Genomic DNA, 22,909 nt, shown 5'->3' with positions numbered 1-22,909 from the left:
TACAAACTTGTATGTAGCATTTGGATGTGATGAAGAACACATGGAATTTTTTTTGGCATTTCAAAAAATATTTTCGCACCAACGGGTTTCCGGTTTTCAAAGTAATTTGGATGTGATGAAATTTGAAGGGCAAGTTATGTCTCTCCCTTCTAAAGAGCTGCCCTTCCACTTGTGCTGCTGTGCTGTCCCCAACATACCACAAGATTGCATGGACAGGAAAATATACCAGAACATTACAGAAGAAAGCCCTCCATTCCCACAAGATTCAACTTATTCCACATGCTTTTATAAGGATTCAAAATGTGCCAGCCGCGAGCGTATTACTTGAAAGAGCCCTCTATGTCGATTACAAACCGGTACCTCACATCCCGGTTGACAAGCCTCTCAAGGGCCTCGTTGACGTAGTCTATCTTTATAACCTCAATCTCTGGGTAGATTTTGTTTGCCGCGCAGAAGTTCATCATCTCCTGGGTGTCCTTCGTGCCTCCAGTCACACTACCAGACAAAGTCCGTGCACCTGCAGTAAGTTCTGATTAGTTATCTTTCGATAAAAGGCCGAAACCCAGTTTCATCACACCAAAACACCAGCAACAACGTTCGAATGCTTATATATCCACATTCCGTCGGCAAGTTTTGAGCCATGAAACCAACAGCTAGTGGCCTGTTTTAAGGCATACAGTCTCATACAACCATAAAAGGTAAAAAAAAATATACTTTTCACTCAACAGCTAGTGTTTACCCAGATTAAGTGTTGCAGGATGCACTCTGATTTCTCCAGGAAAGCCAACTAGCGCCATTACGCCACCAACTTTCAGAAGTGCGAGATAAGGGTCAAATGGGTGGTCACCAGAGGCAGTATCGACAATGAAGTCCAAAGAATTTTTCAGGGACTGCAGAAATGAATCATTTCGTTATTCTCACTTACTATAAGCAGTGTGAGAAGAATAACAAGCAGAATTCAGCTATATTACTTCATCTTGTGCAAGAGACATTCTGCAATCAAATGATGTTAGAACAACGTCACAAATAACTTAGTCACTCTGCATATGCTATAAGTTACCCATTGTACATGTAATAAATAAAAAAAACAAAATTAATACTCCCTCCGTTCTGAATTACTTGTCGCAGATATGGATGTATCTAGATGTATTTTAGTTTTAGATACATCCATTTCTACGACGAGTAATTTGGAACGGAGGGAGTAGTATTTTGTGTCAGTGAAAAATATTCTCCAGTAAACACGAAAAGATGAGATCCTTCGAAAAAAACAAGAGACCCTTCGAACAAAAGAAGAGCAGAATTGTGTTGCGAAGTGTGGCGTCAATCCTAGTCGCGGAATATGTTGGACCATTTCATATGTCGCAAGTGTCTCCTGAATGAGCATTCCACTTTTTCTGGGAACAGCAGCAGGGAGAAATAGTGGAGTAGGTTGATAAGAAACTGTTTGATACTGGAAGCATTTAAACAATTATTTAAGCACACTAACTGAGGACATGCCTGTTTCAGTTTAACTGTACTCCTTTGAAATATGAAGTAGGTTACTAGGTTCTAGACTGTAGGGTTTACCGAGCTCCGTTCCTTTGTGCATTTAATGGCTTAATGCTAGTTCAACTGGAATCTAACATAAGGTAAGGAGATATGTGCTTGTTGTGGTCTGTTATTTGTTGTTTCGCACTCAGCTTTATAAAAGAGATTAAAGAGTTCAGTACCTCCATCTGTTTTTTATCTGACGACACCACAAAATTATCTGCACCAAGAACGCTGATTGCTTCATCTCTTTTCGATTCACTTGTACTAAGAACAGTCACCTTCAGGCCAAAGGCTTTCCCAAATTTCACTGCCATGTGACCCAACCCACCAAGACCAATGACACCCAGTGACTTCCCCGGCTGGTTCATGTTATGTCGCGTCATCGGAGTGTACACAGTGATCCCAGCACAAACCAAAGGTGCTGCCTTTTCCAATGGATAGCCATCAGGTATTTTATAGCAGTACCTGACATGAATTAACAGTAAATGCAATATTCTTATACGAGAAACGTGGGTTTTTACTGGAGGCAAAAAAGAATTGCCACGACGATTGTCCAAAGACAACCTACACCAAATTCAGAACATCCAGAAGAGAATGCATCCATACCGTTCATGAACTACAATGTGAGTGGAATATCCTCCCTTTGTGACAGCACCGTCCGTATCGACACCATTGAAAGTGAAAACAAACTTTGAGCAGTGGTTCTCGAGGAAGCTATTGCAGTTGTCACAGTCACGGCATGAGTTGACATATGTCCCGACAGCCACATGGTCGCCCAGTTTGAAGCCCTTGACATCTGAACCAACCTCAGTTACAACTCCAGCAATTTCATGCCTGTAACATATTGAATCGTGGGCACCCAACTTAGCACATAAACCATTATTTGTTGGTACAAAATGCTAGCAACTAGATGGGGTCAATGAACGGATTGATACAAAAACAATTCAAGTAAATAAATACGATGATCTGAAAAGCTTACCCAGGGACTAAAGGGTACACCGAGTCATTGTGCCTATTTTTTGTCCAGATAACATCGGCGTAACAGACACCACAATGCGTGATCCTCAAAGAGACATCGTCATGTCGTACAGTCCTGGTAATCAATCAGGGTAGCAAGTATGCATAAGAACTGCTTAGTAGTTCTAAGAAGAAATTAACAAGCTAAGAAAGCAGAGGATCTAACAAAGCAGCTATTCACTCGGCGCCTGCAAGATCTCTATTCATAATTTACAGCGATGAATAACTGGGCTAGTATGCACATACAAGTCTATATTTATTCAGAGAACAAAGACAAGTTATTCAAAGCACAGAGAAAAAAGAATTGCATAATACGTACATAACACCAATAACTGCATTATTAAAGCCTTTTTTTATGGGAGCTTGTGTCAACTGCATACATACTCTTATTCCAGAAGGATCACTCGTTTGCTACAGCTGAGGGAGTGTTAGCGCGTGGTTTATTATTTATTACCTACGGTTGAAACTGTGTGGGGAGAGTATTCCAGAAGGATCTTTTGCCGCCCAGGCACTGCAGTTGCCAGTCTCGGTCTGGGATTCAGCAGCCATGCCAGCCAGCCAGCCAGCCAACTAAACTGCAAGAAACAACATATGGTCAGCCAAAACAAAAGGGGTTACTATTAGGTTGTGTAACTTGTAGGATCCATTCCTTTTGTATGCTAAATAAGTACAGTACTTACTCCAGTTAACAAGGATGCATATAAATAGGTAGGTAGATTAAATTCACAAGGCAGCAGTGCTGTAGCCTGTAGCCAGGAAAGCTCTACGTCCCGGGCCAGCAGCAGTGTTGCCACAGTAGAGCGGTCTGTTCATCTCGATCGGCACAAACCAAAACAGAACCCGAGGCTTGGTGGCGTGAACAAGATCTGAAGCTAGCTAGCATGCTCGCGTACGATACGGTCACGAACCCAACGGAAGAAACAGGAGCCGACCACTACCAGTGAAAGGCTGTGTCGATTCCGTCGACCGATTCTCGGTGACCCCGTCCGGAGGTGGTAGTTACTGGTGAGCAACCAAACCAAGAGGTTAGTCAGAGGTCTTACCTACCTCGGAAGGGGATCGGGAGAAGCGGGCAGTGGGGGGACGGCGGACGGAACCAGGAGCCAGCCGACGCGCGCGGGGCGTCTCTATCTTTTCCGGTGCCGGTCGGTAGAACGGAGAGCGGCGGGGGAAGAGGTGTGAATGAAGAGATAGATCTCCTGTGCTGTGCAGACGGAGGTAGGGGAGATGTGCGGCGGCGGGGAGCGGAGACGTGGCCGCTTTGACTTGCAGCGCCACCGTGCGCGCACGTGTAGGAGTTTTTTTTCTTCGAAAACACTAACGCTATGTTTGGATGTAAGGATTGAGAGGTAATATTGGGATTTGGCATTTGTAACTCCCGAATGCCAGCGTTTGGATGCCCTGGGTATTCGGTCGTGGCATCGTAGCCTGATATTGGACACAGCGCGCCAAGACTAGCGAGTGCCCGCGCGAATACCTTGCCTCCCTGGTCTGTTTTCGGCTGAAATTGCCTGGTCTGGCTCGCTTACCTCTTCAACCCTCCCCGTTCCTGTCCCGAAAACAGAGAAGACAGGCCACAGGAGAAGCGGCGCGGGAGAACAGCGGCGACGCAGGTGGGTGCTCATCTCCCGCCGCCGTCCTCCTCCTTTCCCATCTCCGGCAGGTCTCCTCCATCTCCCGCTCCTCCTCCTCCTTCTCCCCTTGCTCCGGTAGGCCTTCTCCTCGTGCTTCATCTCCCCCTGCCCTCCCCAATCTCCCCAGCCCTTTCAGGTCCGATGGCCGCTGGCGACCCGTCCCTTGGATTGTCCCTCTCCCATCCCTACCAGCGGTAGCTCCGTCCATCTACCACCCCCCATCCGCCCTTCTCCCTCTCCTACTCAACCCTAATCCCATGTCCTCCCCTCCCTCCCATTCAGATCTGATGGCCGCTCCCCCTCTTCCCCATCACAGTTCGTCCCTCCTCCCCAATATGTTTGCATAGTAAGATACTAATCTGTCTTAAATTAACTTTGCTGCAGGTTATTTGTCTTGGATTGGCACATCCCTGTAGACCAACTGAAGGTATGTTCAGAGATAATTTCTGCTATCAGTAAGGAAAAAATAAGTTTTGTTTGGCCATGCATTCATGTGGTGAAGAGAACTAGAATCAGTATTTGACTATATAGTGAATGCTTGTTGTGCCCTGTCTTAAATGATTGAATGCTTGCTAAATTTTGATATCTTGTTGTAGCATAAATTAGTACAACAATTTTTGATAGCTTGTCTTATATGCCTGATTGGTATCTTGCTTGCTTATGTCGTATGGCTGATTGATGACTTGTCCTTAATAGCTAGCCGTAGCATAATTTTTGAAATGCTTGTTGTACCATGTCTTTGTATATTTACTTGTGTGATTGAATGAGGCATGAATGTCTAATTTGTGAAATGTAATGTAGCTGCACCATGTCTGACATGGACTTGGTTGCTTACATAAACGAGGAGAACAAAAGAAGAAAGAGGAGACGGATAGTTTTGACCAAACTGTACTTTGAATCGTTTCTTCTTGGGATAGCATATCTTAGTACGAGGAGGGCACCAAGGGATTTAGGGAGTTTTAGTGACGATGAGGAAAAGAACATTCATCGGAAGTATTTGCTAAAAGGAATGTATGATGGGGCAGAAGTAACATGCTATGATCAGTTGCGTTTAACTAAAAGAAACTTCCATGACTTATGCACCATGTTGCGTGAGAGGGCTGGTCTTCATGACAGTGTCTATGTTTCCGTGGAGGAAAAGGTGGCAATGTTCTTGTTGGTAGTTGGCCATGGTATCAAAATGAGGATTCTGCGTGGCACTTACAAGCGCTCCTTATGGACTATTAGTACCCACTTTGACGATGTATTAACAGCGATTCTATCTCTAACCGGGGAGTTCATTAAGCTTCCTGATCCTTCTACTCAGCCACCTGATGATTACAAATGGAAGTGGTTTGGCAATGCACTTGGAGCACTAGATGGGTGTCATGTTGATGTTTGTGTGCCCGTGTGTGACCAAGGGAGATATAGGAACAGGAAGCAAGCTATCAGCACTAACATGCTTGGTGTGGTTGATTGGAATATGAAATTTATGTATGTCTTGCCTGGCTGGGAGGGTTCAGCTTCTGACTCAAGAGTCTTGCGTGATGCAATGAGGTTGAGCCGCCAAGATGCATTTGTCGTACCACAGGGTATGACACTTCCTCTTGGTAATTCATTTCTCCTCTGTATAATTGTTAGCTAACTCACTTGCTTGACACACTAGGGAAATATTATTTAGTTGATGCTGGTTACACCAACGGTCCGGGATTTCTTGCTCCATTCAGATCGACTCGGTATCACTTAAAAGGGTGGGTATCAAGTCAACAACAGCCCCAAACTCCCAAAGAGCTGTATAACTTGCGTCATTCTCGAGCTAGAAATGTAGTCGAGAGAACATTTGGGTTGTGGAAGAAAAAGTGGGCTTTCCTACGTTGTCAATCTTTCTTTGACATAAAGGACCAGGTATGATGTGTCCATATGGTGCTGAATAAGATGCAAACTAAATGGAAAATGCTTACGATGAACAAATATTATTGCAGGTTCGAATTATTAATGCTTGTTGTGTGTTACACAACTTTGCAAGGGATAGGCAGCATATGATGGATGATTTGTTGCTCGAGGAAGTGGATAATGAAATAGCCTCTTCCGAAGATGATCCTCTAGATGATGCTAACTTAATTAGGAGTGTTCAAGTCAGCACTTCATGGACCAACTTTAGGGAGCAGCTAGCTAATGACATGTTTGACGAGTACCTCGTGAGACATGCTGAACTAGAGTTGGAGTAGGATGTGCGGGTCGACTAGATAATGGTGTTCTCTTTTGTGCTAGCTAGTTGATATGACTTTGGTGGGATGTGTGGATCAACCTTGATATGACTTTGGTGGAATGCGTGCCTTTTGGGTATTCTGTACATGCCTCATATTATGAAATTAATATGTATATATATATATGTGTGTGTGTGTGTGTGACATTACCTTGTTGTCTTTGTGTTTCAACTTACACGCACCCTATGTTGTCTTTGTGTTTGGATATTATGTGCATGCATTTTCTTGTAGGACCATGGCTGAAGGAGGTGGAAAAAAATTTGGTAGAAATTACCTCACATGGACAGATGAAATGGACACTGCACTACTCGAGGTCCTTGTTGAGCATCACAACAATGGCGATCATGCCCAGAATGGATGGAAGTCCCATGTCTACAGTGCTGTTATAGGTAATGTGCGTGAGAAGTGCTCTGTGACCATCACAAAGGAAAACATCAGTTCAAGGTGCAAAACCTTTGAAAAGCACTACGAGGCCATTAGCAAGATGCTATCTCAAAGTGGATTTGGGTGGGATTGGGTCAATAACAAGCTGTCAATTGATAGTGAAAATGTGTGGCTTAAATATGTCGCGGTAAGAAATTTATCCTTTCCACATTTTGATTATATTGTACATATGTAAGATCTACCTTTGTTTGACAATTCTCTCTTTGTGTGTGTGTGTGTGTGTGTGTGTGTGTGTGTGTGTGCAGGCTAACAAGAAAGTAGGATTTTACAAGAACAGGGTCATTAAGAATTGGGATGCTATCACCACCATATACTCAAAAGATCATGCAAATGGTGAAGGTGCTGTCACTGGTGCTGAAACTGTTGTAGAACCAACTACGGAACCCAATGAAGCCTCTCCTGAAGTGCCACAAAAAAAACGAACTGGTGATGCCATCCTGTGCCTTCTTGGGGATATGAAAGGCTCATTTCATGATGCTTTGAAGTCACTCGAGCCTTTACCTCTGCCCCAAGTTACACCTCCTGCTGAAATCCTTGCAACACTTGAGATGATCCCTGATCTAGCTCGTGGTGACATCTTGCGATCTTATGGTAAGTTGATCCTTAGCGAACGCTTGTACCAAGCGCTTCTTGAGCTTCCCATGAACTTCGGGAAGGAATGGTTGTTGATGTTGAATTAGTAGAATGGCTCTTGATGGATAATATGTATGTGTGTTGCTACTCTTATTTCTCCTAGTTTGTGAGAGACTTCGAACTTGTCCTAAAGTTTCATTGTTATGCACAAGACTTGCTATGTGTTCTGAATGGTGTGAGACATGTTATAATATGTAATGTTGTTGGCAAGGTTATCATAATATGTTGCTGTTGATGATAGTTTTTGGACAAATTGATGTTCTCAAGTTCATCATGATATGTGGCTGTTACATATAGTTTTCAGCCTAATTTTTCATGTTTTTGAACAGTTGATTGTGTTATCAAGTTCATCATAATATGTTGCTGTATACTACTGTAATGTACAGTTTTCAGCCTGTTTTTCATGTTTTTGAGGAGTTGGAACTTGTCCAGTGCATGATAATATGCTCATGTTGCCTATGTACACTTTTCAGCCAATTTTTCTTGTATTTTGGACAATTGATGTTGTCTGTGCCAATTTTAAATTATTTGCATGCAATTTTATTGTATTATAATACATAATCTCTCAAATGTATGGCATGATGATCAGATTTAATTTTCAAACTTGTACAAGAAATTATTATATTGTTCATACATTTCACAATGCCCAATTCTACACCATGCGCATCCAAACAAGATTTGGCATTCCTTCGTCCCTTGAATTCCAAGTGCCCAATACAAGAACATCCAAACACAAAGTGTGGCATTGCAGCTCAATACCAATGCCTTGGGATATTAGGCATTGGAGCCAATGCAATATCCAGGTCTTGAATGTCTACATCCAAACAGAGCGTAAGGCCTCCTTTGATTCTGACACATGATAAAAATGTTATACGAATAGAAAAATCATAAAAAGTGAGATGACATGTATCTCAATTCCTACGGAGAAAGAGATGTCATTTGATGCATAGGATAGGAATTTTTTCATTGAGTCTTAGACCGCGTTCGGCTCCTCTCCGCTCCCTCCACTCCGCTCCGGAGCGGACGAGCCTCTAGCTCATTTTTACGGAGCGGGCTAAACTAAGCTCCACAAATGCGCGGAGTCGGAGCGGATGAGGAATTTCATAAGAATTTTAGAGGATAGGATTCTTATAAGATATTTTTCTTTAGACCCCTTTGGTTCATAGGAATGGATTCCTATTCCTACATAGGATTGGTTCCTATCCTCCATATTTCATAGGAAAATAAGGCTTCTTTTGGTTCATAGGATGGGAAAATTATAGGAATAGAAAAGTCATAGGAAATGAAATGGCATGCATCTCAAATCCTATGAGTATGAATAGAAAAGGAGATGTCCTTTGTTTCATATCATATGAATTTTTTCATTGAGTCGCTAATGTTCATTTTCCTATGAAATGTGAAAGATAGAAAGATTTTCTCCATAAAAATAGGATTTCATTCATACAAACCAAAAAGCTCTATTGAAATTTTTCCTGTAAAAATCCTATCCTATGAAATTCTTATAAAATTCCTTCAAATCAAAGGAGGCCTAAAAAGAATCTGATGGCAGGTTTTTTTAACACGATACTGACTCAACGCTCATATTGACGCACATACACTCATCCCTATAAACACATGCACACATCTCCTACCTTTATGAACACCTACGAGAGATCGAGCTGGCACATCATTTTGAGATTGACAAAGTCGCCACAGACGTCTTCAATCGACAGGAACGTCTCCTTCCACTGAACGCACGTTGCCGGAGTCCTGAAATAAATCTAGAAATAATGCGAGCACCAGAACTTGAATCCTGGTGGACTAGGAATACCACTATCCTCCTAACTATCGAATCACATATTGCTTTGCGATGAGAAGTGCTTAGGCATGACAAATCTAACTTTTTTATGACAATTTATATTGGCGCAATGGTGATAAATTTAGTTCGCAATCACGACAACCTTTTTAGGCGATCTAGTCCTTTCTCTGTTTATTTTTATAAGACGTTTTAAATAGTTTAGACAATTCTCGAAACAGTCTAAAATCAATTGTCGAAAATATTTTATAAAAAGAAAAGGTGGGAGTAGTTTTTGTAGTACTCCATCCGTTCCTAAATATAAGTCCTTTTAAACATTTCAAATGAAATGCAACATATGGATGTATGTATCATATTTTAGAGTATAGATTCACTCATATTGCTTCGTATGTAGTCACTTAGTGGAATCTTTAGAATGACTTATAGAAGTATTTGGAAACGGAAGGAGTAGTAAACAGCAGGAACCAAACCTGGCCAAATAGGCCGTGGGTCGGCCCATGAGCACACATGCTCGGCCCAACACGGGCTTGGACTGGCACGCCATCCCATTATTCGATCCTAGGCCTCCTCGATGATGGGCAGCACTTCTAGCCATTGAGTAAGCGTTGGGTGGCAAATTTTCGTGTTTTAACCCTTTTTTGAAACCTATTCGAGATTTGACCTTAGTTTGAATTTTTTTAAAGATCTGACCCTTTTGCTACCGCCAGAGTCCATGGCGGAAAGGTCTAATAGCCTACCGCCAGGGACTTTGGCGGTAGGAAACATCGCTACCGCCAACCGGGCTGGCGATAGATGTTGGGAAACGTAGCAGAAATTCGAAATTTTCCTACGTGTCATCAAGATCTATCTATGGAGAAACCAGCAACAAGGGAAGGAGAGTGCATCTACATACCCTTGTAGATCGCTAAGCGGAAGCGTTCAAGAGAACGGGGTTGAAGGAGTCGTACTCGTCGTGATCCAAATCACCGGAGATCCTAGTGCCGAACGGACGGCACCTCCGCGTTCAACACACGTACAGCCCGACGACGTCTCCCATGCCTTGATCCAGCAAGGAGAGAGGGAGAGGTTGAGGAAGACTCCATCCAGCAGCAGCACAACGGCGTGATGGTGGTGAAGGAGCGTGGTGATCCAGCAGGGCTTCGCCAAGCACTGCGAGATATGAGGAGAAAGAGAGGGATAGGGCTGCGCCAACAAAGAGAGGAACTCATGTGTATTGGGTAGCCCAAACCTCAAGTATATATAGGGGAAGGGGAGGGGCTGCGCCCCCACCTAGGGTTCCCTCCCTAGGGGTGGCGGCAGCCCCCAGATCCCATTTGGGTGGCAGCCACAAGGGGAAGAGGGGGAGACGCACCTGGGGTGGGCCTTAGGACCCATCTGCCCTAGGGTTTGCCCCCTTCCCCTCTTGGAGGTGCCTTGGGCCATTGTGGGGGGGCGCACCAGCCCACCCGGGGCTGGTCCCCTCCCACACTTGGCCCATGTAGCCCTCCGGGGCTTGTGGCCCCACTTGGTGGACCCTCGGGACCCTCCCGGTGGTCCCGGTACGTTACTGATAAACCCCGAAACTTTTCCGGCGACCAAAACAGGACTTCCCATATATAAATCTTTACCACCGGACCATTCCAGAACTCCTCGTGATGTCTGGGATCTCATCCAGGACTCCGAACAACATTCGGTAACCACGTATAACTATTCCCTATAACCCTAGCGTCATCGAACCTTAAGTGTGTAGACCCTACGGGTTCGGGAACCATGCAGACATGACCGAGACGTTCTCCGGTCAATAACCAACAGCGGGATCTGGATACCCATGTTGGCTCCCACATGCTCCACGATGATCTCATCGGATGAATCACGATGTCAAGGACTTAATCAACCCCGTATACAATTCCCTTTGTCTATCGGTACGATACTTGCCCGAGATTCGATCGTCGGTATCCCGATACCTTGTTCAATCTCGTTACCGGCAAGTCTATTTACTCGTTCCGTAATACATCATCCCGTGATCAACTCCTTGATCACATTGTGCACATTATGATGATGTCCTACCGAGTGGGCCCAGAGATACCTCTCTGTTTACACGGAGTGACAAATCCCAGTCTCGATTCGTGCCAACCCAACAGACACTTTCGGAGATACCTGTAGTGTACCTTTATAGCCACCCAGTTACGTTGTGACGTTTGGCACACCCAAAGCACTCCTACGGTATCCGGGAGTTGCACAATCTCATGGTCTAAGGAAATGATACTTGACATTAGAAAAGCTTTAGCATACGAACTACATGATCTTGTGCTAGGCTTAGGATTGGGTCTTGTCCATCACATCATTCTCCTAATGATGTGATCCTGTTATCAATGACATCCAATGTCCATGGTCAGGAAACCGTAACCATCTATTGATCAACGAGCTAGTCAACTAGAGGCTTACTAGGGACATGGTGTTGTCTATGTATCCACACATGTATCTGAGTTTCCTATCAATACAATTCTAGCATGGATAACAAACGATTATCATGAACAAGGAAATATAATAATAATCAATTTATTATTGCCTCTAGGGCATATTTCGAACAGTCTCCCACTTGCACTAGAGTCAATAATCAAGTTCACATCGATATGTGATTAACACTCAAGGTCACATCCCCATGTGACTAACACCCAAAGAGTTTACTAGAGTCAATAATCTAGTTCACATTACCATGTGATTAACACTCGATGAGTTCTGGGTTTGATCATGTTATGCTTGTGAGAGATGTTATAGTCAACGGGTCTGAATCTTTCAGATCCGTGTGTGCTTTACAAATCTCTATGTCATCTCCTAGATGCAGCTACCACGTTCTATTTGGAGCTATTCCAAATAATTGTTCTACTATACAAATCCAGTTTACTACTCAGAATAATCTGGATTAGTGTCAAAGTTTGCATCGGCGTAACCCTTTACGACGAACTCTTTTACCACCTCCATAATCGAGAAAATTCCTTAGTCCACTAGTTACTAAGGATAACTTTGACCGCTGTCCTGTGATCCATTCTTGGATCACTCTTGTACCCCTTGACTGACTCATGGCAAGGCACACTTCAGGTGCGGCACAAAGCATAGCATATTGTAGAGAGCCTATGACAAAAGCATAGGGGACGACCTTCGTCCTTTCTCTCTATTTTGCCGCGGTCAGGTTTCGAGTCTTACTCAATGTTCACACCTTATAACACAGCCAAGAACTCCTTCTTTGCCGATCCATTTTGAACTCCTTCAAAATCTTGTCACGGTATGTATTCATTTGAAAGTACTATTAAGCGTTTTGATCTATCCTTATAGATCTTAATGCTCAATACTCAAGTAGCCTAATCCAGGTTTCCACTGAAAAACACTTTTCAAATAACTCTGCATGCTTTCCAGAAATTCTACATCATTTCCGATCAACAATATGTTAACAACATATACTCATCGGAAATTCTATAGTGCTCCCACTCACTTCTTTGGAAATACAAGTTTCTCATAAACTTTGTATAAACCCAAAATCTTTGATCATCATGAAAGCGTATATTCCAACTCCGAGATGCTTACTCTAGCCCTTAGAAGGATTGCTAGAGATTTGCATACTTGTTAGCATCTTTCAGTATTGTTAAAACCTTCTGGTTGTATCACATACAACCTTTCCTCAAAAAAATCGTGAGGAAATAATGGTTTTTGACATCCTATCTGCAAGATTTCATAAATAATGCAGTGACTGCTAATATAATTCCAACAGACTCTTAGCATCGCTACGAGTGAGAAAGTCTCACTGTAGTCAACTCCTTGAACTTGTCGGAAAACATCTTAACGACAAGTCGAGCTTTCTTAATGGTGATACTTACCATCATTGTCCATCTTCCTTTTAAAAATCCATATGTACCTAATAGCCTTACGACCATCAAGTAGTTCTTCCAAAGTCTACACTTTGTTTTCATATATGGATCCTCTCTCGGATTATATGGCCTCGAGCCATTTTGGAATCCAGGCCCACCATCGCTTCTCCATAGCTCGTAGGTTCATTGTTGTCTAGCAACATGACTTCCAAGACAGGATTACGTACCACTCTGAAGTAGTACGCATCCTTGTCATCCCATGAGGTTTGGTAGTGACTTGATCTGAAGTTTCATGATCACTATCATAAGCTTCTACTTCAATTGGTGTAGGTGCCACAGGAACAAATCCCTGTGCCCTGCCACACACTGGTTGAAGAGACGGTTCAATAACCTCATCAAGTCTCCACTATCCTCCCACTCAATTCTTTCGAGAGAAACCTTTCCTCGAGAAAGGACCCGATTCCAGAAACAATCCCTATTGCTTTCGGATCTGAGACAGGAGGTATACCCAACTGTCTTGGGTGTCCTATGAAGATGCATTTATCCGCTTTGGGTTCGAGCTTATCAGCCTGAAACTTTTTCACATAAGCGTCGCAGCCCCAAACTTTTAAGAAATGTCAGCTTAGGTTTCTCTAAACCATAGTTCATACGGTGTCTTCTCATCGGAATTACGTGGTGCCCTATTTTAAAGTGAATGTGGTTGTCTCTAATGCCTAACCCATAAACTATCGTGGTAATTCGATAAGAGACATCATGGTATGCATCATATCCAATAGGGTGCAGTTATGATGTTCGGACACACCATCACACTATGGTGTTTCAGGATGTATTAGTTGTGAAACAATTTCCACAATGTATTAATTCTGTGCCAAACTCGTAATTCAGATATTCATCTCTATGATCATATCATGGCTATTTTATCCTCTTGTCACGACGATCTTTCAACTTCACCCTGAAATTACTTGAACCTTTCAATAATTCAGACTCGTGATTCATCAAGTAAATATACTCAACATCTACTCAAATCATCTGTGAAGTAAGAATATAACGATATCCACTACACGCCTCAGCACTCATTGGACTGCACACATCAAAATGTATTACTTCCAACAAGTTGCTTTCTAGTTCCATTTTACTGAAAACGAGGCTTTCAGTCATCTTGCCCATGTGGTATGATTTGCATGTCTCAAGTGATTCAAAACCAAGTGAGTCCAAACGGTCCATTTGCATGGAGTTTCTTCATGCATATACACCAATAGACATGGTTCGCATGTCTCAAACTTTTCAAAAATGAGTGAGCCCAAAGATCCATCAACATGGAGTTTCTTCATGCGTTTTATACCGATATGACTTACGTGGTAGTGCCACAAGTAGGTGGTACTATCATTACTATCTTATATCTTTTGGCATGAACATGTGTATCACTATGATCGAGATTCAATAAACCATTCATTTTAGGTGCAAGACCATTGAATGTATTGTTCAAATAAACAGAGTAACCATTATTCTCCTTAAATGAATAACCGTATTGCGATAGACATAATCCAATCATGTCTATGCTCAACGCAAACACCAATCTCGATGGTAGAGGGAGCGTGCGATGCTTGATTACATCAAGCTTGGAAAAACTTCCAACACATATTGCCAGCTCACCTTTAGCTAGTCTTCGTTTACTCCGCAGCCTTTTATTTTGAGTTTACTAACATTTAGCAACCGAACCGGTATCTAATACCATGGTGCTACTAGGAGTACTAGTAAAGTACACATTAACACAATGTATATCCAATATACTTCTATCGACCTTGCCAGCCTTCTCATCTACCAAGTATCTAGGGTAATTCTGCTCCAGTGGCTGTTCCTCTTATTACAGAAGCACTTAGTCTCGGGTTTGGGTTCAACTTTGGGTTTCTTCACTAGAACAACAGCTGATTTGCCGTTTCATGAAGTATCCTTCTTGCCCTTGCCCTTCTTGAAACTAGTGGTTTCACCAACCATCAACAATTGATGCTCCTTCTTGATTTCTACTTTTGTGGTGTCAAACATCGTGAATATCTCAAGGATCATCATATATGTCCTTGATATATTATAGTTCATCACGAAGCTCTAGCAGCTTGGTGGTAATGACTTTGGAGAACTATCACTATTTCATCTGGAAGATCAACTCCCACTTGATTCAAGCGATTGTTGTACTCAGACAATCTGAGCACAAGCTCAACAATTGAGCTTTTCTCCCTTAGTTTGCAGGCTAAGAAAATCGTCGGAGGTCTTATACCTCTTGACGTGGGCACGAGCCTGAAATCCCAATTTCAGCCCTCGAAACATCTCATATGTTTCGCGACGTTTTAAAACGTCTTCGGTGCCGCAACTCTAAACCGTTTAACTGAACTATCACGTAGTTATCAAAATGTGTATGTCAGATGTTCGCAACATCCACAGACGACGTTCGAGGTTCAGCACACTGAGCGGTGCATTAAGGACATAAGCCTTTTACTGTCTGCATAATTGCTACTATCAACTTTCAACTAATTTTTCTCTAGGAACATATCTAAACAGTAGAACTAAAGCGCGAGCTACGACATAATTTGCAAAATCCTTTTGACTATGTTCAGGATAAACAAGTTCATCTTATGAACTCCCACTCAGATAGACATCCCTCTAGTCATCTAAGTGATTACATGATCCGAGTCAACTAGGCCGTGTCCGATCATCACGTGAGACGGACTAGTCAACATCGGTGAACATCTTCATGTTGATCGTATCTTCTATACGACTCGTGCTCGACCTTTCGGTCTCTCGTGTTCCGAGGCCATGTCTGTACATGCTAGGCTCGTCAAGTCAACCTAAGTGTTTCGCGTCTGTAAATCTAGCTTACACCCATTGTATGTGAACGTAAGAATCTATCACACCCGATCATCACGTGGTGCTTCGAAACGACGAACTTTCGCAACGGTGCACAGTTAGGGGGAACACTTTCTTGAAATTTTAATGAGGGATCATCTTATTTACTACCGTCGTTCTAAGCAAATAAGATGCAAAAACATGATGAACATCACATGCAATCAAAAGGTGACATGATATGGCCATCATCACTTTGCTCCTTTTGATCTCCATCTTCGGGGCTCCATGATCATCATTGTCACCGGCATGACACCATGATCTCCATCATCCTGATCTCCATCATCGTGTCTTCATGAAGTTGTCTCGCCAACTATTACTTCTACTACTACAGCTAACGGTTAGCAATAACGTAAAGTAATTACATGGCGTTGTTCAATGACACGCAGGTCATACAATAAATAAAGACAACTCCTATGGCTCCTGCCGGTTGTCATACTCATCGACATGCAAGTCGTGATTCCTATTACAAGAACGTGATCAATCTCACACGTCACATATCATTCATCACATTCTTCTTGGCCATATCACATCACATAGCATACCCTGCAAAATAAGTTAGACGTCCTCTAATTGTTGTTTGCATGTTTTACGTGGCTGCTATGGGTTTCTAGCAAGAACGTTTCTTACCTACGCAAAAACCACAACGTGATATGCCAATTGCTATTTACCCTTCATAAGGACCCTTTTCATCGAATCCAATCCGACTAAAGTGGGAGAGACAGACACCCGCTAGCCACCTTATGCAACTAGTGCATGTTAGTCGGTGGAACCAGTCTCACGTAAGAGTACGTGTAAGGTCGGTCCGGGCCGCTTCATCCCACAATGCCGCCGAATCAAGATTGGACTAGTAATGGTAAGCATATTGAACAAAATCAACGCCCACAACTATTTTGTGTTCTACTCGTGCATAGAATCTACGCAATAGACCTAGCTCATGATGCCACTGTTGGAACATAGCAGAAATTCGAAATTTTCCTACGTGTCACCAAGATCTATCTATGGAGAAACTAGCAATGAGGGAAGGAGAGTGCATCTACATACCCTTGTAGATCGCTAAGTGGAAGCATTCAAGAGAACGGGGTTGAAGGAGTCGTACTCGTCGTGATCCAAATCACCGAAGATCCTAGTGCCAAACGGATGGCACCTCCGCGTTCAACACACATACAGCCCGACGACGTCTTCCATGCCTTGATCCAGCAATGAGAGAGGGAGAGGTTGAGGAAGACTCCATCCAGCAGCAACACAACCGCGTGGTGGTGGAGGAGCATGGTGATCCAGTAGGGCTTCGCCAAGCACTGCGAGATATGAGGAGAAAGAGAGGGATAGGGCTGCGCCAAGAAAGAGAGGAACTCATGTGTATTGGGCAGCCCAAACCTCAAGTATATATAGGGAAAGGGGAGGGGCTGCACCCCCACGTAGGGTTCCCTCCCTAGGGGTGGCGGCAGCCCCCAGATCCCATTTGGGTGGCGGCCACAAGGGGGAGAGGGGGAGGCGCACCTGGGGTGGGCCTTAGGGCCCATCTGCCCTAGGGTTTGCCCCCTTCCCCTCTTGGAGGTGCCTTGGGCCCTTGTGGGGGGGGGGCGCACCAGCCCACCTGGGGCTGGTCCCCTCCCACACTTGGCCCATGTAGCCCTCCGGGGCTTGTGGCCCCACTTGGTGGACCCCCGGGACCCTCCCGGTGGTCCCGGTACGTTACCGATAAACCCCGAAACTTTTCCGGCGACCAAAACAGGACTTCCCATATATAAATCTTTACCACCGGACCATTCCGGAACTCCTCGTGACGTCTGGGATCTCATCCGGGACTCCGAACAACATTCGGTAACCACGTATAACTATTCCCTATAACCCTAGTGTCATCGAACCTTAAGTGTGTAGACCCTACGGGTTCGGGAACCATGCAGACATGACCAAGACGTTCTCCGGTCAATAACCAACAGCGGGATCTGGATACCCATGTTGGCTCCCACATGTTCCACGATGATCTCATTGGATGAATCACGATGTCAAGGACTTAATCAACCCCGTATACAATTCCCTTTGTCTATCGGTACGATACTTGCCCGAGATTCGATCGTCGGTATCCCGATACCTTGTTCAATCTCGTTACCGGCAAGTCTCTTTACTCGTTCCGTAATACATCATCCCGTGATCAACTCCTTGATCACATTGTGCACATTATGATGATGTCCTACCGAGTGGGCCCAGAGATACCTCTCTGTTTACACGGAGTGACAAATCCCAGTCTCGATTCGTGCCAACCCAACAGACACTTTCGGAGATACCTGTAGTGTACCTTTATAGCCACCCAGTTACGTTGTGACGTTTGGCACACCCAAAGCACTCCTACGGTATCCGGGAGTTGCACAATCTCATGGTCTAAGGAAATGATACTTGACATTAGAAAAGCTTTAGCATACGAACTACATGATCTTGTGCTAGGCTTAGGATTGGGTCTTGTCCATCACATCATTCTCCTAATGATGTGATCCCGTTATCAATGACATCCAATGTCCATGGTCAGGAAACCGTAACCATCTATTGATCAACGAGCTAGTCAACTAGAGGCTTACTAGGGACATGGTGTTGTCTATGTATCCACACATGTATCTGAGTTTCCTATCAATACAATTCTAGCATGGATAATAAACGATTATCATGAACAAGGAAATATAATAATAATCAATTTATTATTGCCTCTAGGGCATATTTCCAACAATAGACTGCACAACCCTACCGCCAAGGTGCTTGGCGGTAGGCACGAGCACGCATTGTGTTCAATACTTAGGAGGTTTTTGGCGGTAGAGCATGCAACCCTACCGCCAGGGACCTTGGCGGTAGGCTGTTATACCCTACCGCCATGGTCCCTGGCGGTAGCAAAAGGGTCAGATCTCGAAATTTTTTCAAACTAAGGTCAAATCTCGAATAGGTTTCAGAAAAGGGTCAAAACACGAAATTTAGCCGCGTTGGGTCCGTGGTGAATACTAGGGCGGGAGCTACTTGAGAAGAAAATAGTCGGTTTCCATTGTTTTTTCCGGATTCTTTTGTTTCTAGCTTTTCTTTGTCTTTTCACCGGGTTTTCTTTGTTTGTTTCTCTGTGTTACTGGCTCTTTCTTTTTCTTTGGTTTTCTTTATTGTTTTTTCCTGTTTTCTTCTTCTTTTCTTTCCTTTTTAATACTTTGGTTTTGTTTGTCTCTTTCTCATTTATCATCATTTTTTCTTGTTTTCTCTCTAGTTCCACTGGTTTTCTATACACCTTTTTTGTATATATCTAATACATATTTAATATTTTTCAAATTCTGAATTAACATTTGTCAAATACCATATTAACATTTCCTGAACGCATGGTCAACATTTTTATACACATTGAAAAAATCAAATGCTTGATTAACATTTTTAAATACAAGTTTAACATTTCTTGAATCCATGGTCAACATTTTATACACATTTAACATTTTTAAATACAAGTTTAATGTTTCTGAATACATGGTCAACATTTTCTGTTTACACATGTAAAATTTTACAAATACAAGTTTAACATTTTTTAATACACGATGAACATATTTTTATACACGTTTCACATTTTCCAAATGCTTGATTAACATTTTTCAAATAATTTTTAAATATGTTTTCAAATACACGATCAACTTTTTTTTCACACACATTGTATATGTTTTTCATCTACACGAGAAACATTTTCTCTATACAAATTGAACATTTTTAAATGCTTGCTCAACATTTGTCTCGATGTTTATCTAAAGTATTTCTTTTAATATATTTATTATAATATTTGGAGTTATATTTTTTAAAATAAAGCAAAAAAACAATTGACAACACATTACTTCAATTTTTAGAAAAACATAATTGCTAACAGTAAAATCATCTACTGTTTCGTCATGATCACAATCTGTTTGCACAAGATTCTATGTTTTAAATTTTAGATATAAGCTTTCCCAACTACAGAAACAAAATTATTTTAGTTCAGCATGATGTATTTTTTACATGCAGAAATTATTTTAGCCTTGGCTGGAGACGCCCATCGCTGGCACCTTGCGGCTGTCTCGAGAGGCTAAAGTCGCTGAGAGGAGACCGCATCGCTACCATAGGCCATCGTGCGAAGGTGTGTCTCCAATTCTCTCTCTTTTTTAGAAAGACAGCCAGGCTTTATTAACTCATATCAATATTTTACATGTATAACAAGAGCATCGTACATGTATAACAAGAGCATCGTCAGGTGACCCCTACCAAATATGTCTCCCCTCGGGGAGAGTAGTACCAAACCTAGCTACCTTATATGAGTTTCATGAATTGTTGCTCGGAATTCATGCACGAAATTATATGAAAATAAAAGACATTGCTCTTTGCTTTATCTCCCTAATGATTCCTCCGAAAACTCCTCCAAAATTGACCCGTATTCCATTCACCACTTCTGTGCAGTCAGATGCAATATGAAAGTGTTGCGAGTTTAGATCTTCTGCAAGTGATAACACTTCCCTGCACGCTATTGCTTCTAGAGTGGCTGCATCAAGCAAACCTTGGATCACAAGCACTGAAGAGCCTAGGTAAGAACCATCTCTGTCTTGACAAATAGCCACGCCGCGGTGCCGCAGTTATGATCAGAAGATACACAATTAGTGACTTTGCATCTAAAAATGTTAGGGCTCAGGAGCGGACCTTGAAACTATTTTAAGTGGATGCAAACTATAGGAGTGGGGGCACCTTTTGCAAACATTCATCTAGTTTTGATATTTTTTTTCATGGATACACAGAAATTATGTAGAATGAGTGAATTTCATATTTTGGGTGGGGTCCTAGGCACCCACTCCCATGAACGTGTCCACCCTTGTTAGGCCCCATGTTCTAGTTTCGTCCCGGGGCCTCGAAATCTCAAGACTAGGTCTGAATGTTGGCCGTTTGAATTTCTGCGCTGATTTGACGCCCTGAGGCTATTTTTTTCATTGGACAAAGGTGTGCAATTTAAACTTGTGCAATATTCACATGAATTTGTCAACCCATTTTGTGCAGCGCATGAGAATCAGACATCAAAAATCAGATAGCACAATGTGTTAAAAATCTCAAATCCTTGAGGATGTATTACTTTATTCTCGTTGCTAACACAACACTAGTACGCTAGTAATATTGAAACGAAACCGTACTCGAGTACAGACGGTGGCACTCCGGCGCTAGCTAGCTCGACTCGCAAGATCAGTGACACTACTGCTTCTAAGAACTCCCGATGCTGAAGTCGAAGTTGCTGCAGGTAGTGCCGATGCCGAGCAGCAGCCCACTGAACGCGAACGTGTCCTTGTCCGATCAAACATCAGCAGGTTATTCTCCAACTGGTGCCCCCCGAGGATCACCGCCGGCGACTCAGCATGTGCCGGCACCGACGAATCCGTCTGAACGAACGCGAAGCACACCGTCCGGTCGTTCACCTGCACGAGCGAGCTGGCGCCGGGCAGCGTCCAGTTCTGGCCTCCGTCCAGCATCAGGTCGATGCTGGCCACGGCGTAGCCCACGCTGGTCATGGCGAGCTCCGACGCCTGGTAGCACATGTCGAACGGCGCCACCTTGTCCGCGCGCGCGATGCCGCTGGTGGCCGCGTCGAACGCGTTGCGGAGCGGCCAGTAGACGTCCCAGCGGAGCGCGGTGTAGGGCGTGACGGTGCTGAAGGCGGCGCCGCCTTGGCCTCTCCTTTCCAAGTCGAAGGCGCCGGGCGGCGTGGGCACGCGCTGCTGGTTCACGGCGATGCCGGTGATGGTGAAGTAGTAGGCGCGGTTTTTGGGGTTGAAGAGGAACGGGAGAGGCTTCTTGCGGAGGCTGTCGGCGAGCTCCACGGTCGGCGCGGCCAGGAGCTGGAACGGGCCGCCGCCGAAGACGGCCACGCCGTCCCCGCCCCTGGGCAGGCACAACGCGAACTCTTGCTTCAGGCTGTACCACTGCGCGACCTGCAACGGCAGAGAGTTACGCAGCCTCGCGAGCCCGGCGACGCCGGCCACGCCCTCCGGGAGCGAGGCCAGGAAATCCCCCGGCGCGCAGGACCCGACGACGGGGAAGGTCACCGGGGAGAGCGGGTTCTTGCCGTCCGTGGTGTTGGCAGCGATCGAGATGGTGGTGGCTTGGGCGGCGACGCAGCGCCCGTCGACCGGGTTGTACGGCAAGGCGGTGCAGATGCACGTGTCCTGCCCCTGCGCCGGCCATTCTGCACTATCACAGGCATCCGGGGTGAACATATTGCGGAAGCCGTCGCAGTGGCTGCCGCCGCACCCGATGGCCCAGTGCGTGCAGGGGCAGTTGGCGACCCAGAGCATTGGGCCGGCGAGGTCGAGGAGGAGCGGCCCTCCTCCGTCCTTGATGGCGATGGTGTAGAGGGAGGTGGCGGCGTCCTTGTTGACACGCGCCACGAGGGGCCGCCAGGCCGGACCTTGTTGAGCCGCTGCGTCGGGCGGCGACGTCCCCAGCAGCACCGCCAGCGCCAGCAGCGCGGCGGCGGCGGCGCTGCGGCGGCGTTGCTGCGACATGCCACGAGCTTGCATGGAGTAATTGACTGACTGATGTATTTGGGTTTTGGTCATCGGCGCGGTTGCGTTTATATAAGGGCTGTTTGGTTCTCACCCACAGTTTGCCAAGCCAAAATTTGGCAGCCACAGTTTAATTAGCATGTGTTTGATTTTTGCCACACTTTGGATTGCCACATTTTATTGCCCACGTGGCTCATTTATCATAGAGATAATTTTTTTGTCAACTTTTGCCAAAGTTTGACGTTCAATTTCACAGCCATACTTGTGTGGCTAGCCACACTTTGACTTGGCCATACTAATATCCAACCAATCAGACCCATAGTCGCAGAAGAGGAGGAGGAGGAGGAGG

At 44.3% G+C, this 22,909-nt stretch overlaps 2 protein-coding genes and 1 pseudogene across 5 annotated transcripts; 1 reads left to right on the top strand and 2 right to left on the bottom strand.

The window, feature by feature from the left end:
* Positions 1-233: 233 nt before the first annotated feature.
* LOC123063241 (probable cinnamyl alcohol dehydrogenase 1) lies at positions 234-3,886 on the bottom strand. Of its 4 annotated transcripts, none has more exons than XM_044486984.1 (7): positions 3,595-3,886; positions 3,002-3,122; positions 2,510-2,623; positions 2,137-2,364; positions 1,710-1,995; positions 740-890; positions 234-517 (listed from the first exon to the last, which is right to left on the bottom strand). In XM_044486984.1, exons 2-7 carry the CDS (start codon positions 3,094-3,096, stop codon positions 321-323), a joined length of 1,071 nt encoding a protein of 356 aa, XP_044342919.1. In that variant the 5' UTR covers positions 3,097-3,122; positions 3,595-3,886; the 3' UTR covers positions 234-320. The 4 variants fall into 4 exon arrangements, with proteins under 4 accessions (XP_044342919.1, XP_044342918.1, XP_044342920.1 ...); XM_044486983.1 differs by having other exon boundaries at positions 3,591-3,845; XM_044486985.1 differs by having other exon boundaries at positions 3,002-3,117; positions 3,595-3,836.
* A 2,798-nt stretch (positions 3,887-6,684) lies between these two features.
* On the top strand, positions 6,685-7,564 carry LOC123059116 (uncharacterized). Its single transcript, XM_044481754.1, has 2 exons — positions 6,685-6,998; positions 7,117-7,564. Exons 1-2 carry the CDS (start codon positions 6,720-6,722, stop codon positions 7,549-7,551), a joined length of 714 nt encoding a protein of 237 aa, XP_044337689.1. The 5' UTR covers positions 6,685-6,719; the 3' UTR covers positions 7,552-7,564.
* Positions 7,565-21,133: 13,569 nt separating this feature from the next.
* On the bottom strand, positions 21,134-22,581 carry LOC123059114 (chitinase CLP-like; annotated as a pseudogene).
* Positions 22,582-22,909: the final 328 nt, after the last annotated feature.

The sequence above is a fragment of the Triticum aestivum genome, chromosome 3A (assembly GCF_018294505.1).
Source record: "Triticum aestivum cultivar Chinese Spring chromosome 3A, IWGSC CS RefSeq v2.1, whole genome shotgun sequence".
Lineage (NCBI taxonomy): Eukaryota > Viridiplantae > Streptophyta > Magnoliopsida > Poales > Poaceae > Triticum > Triticum aestivum.
Note: the sequence above shows the minus strand (reverse complement) of the source record. Positions and strands in the feature narration are given on the sequence as shown.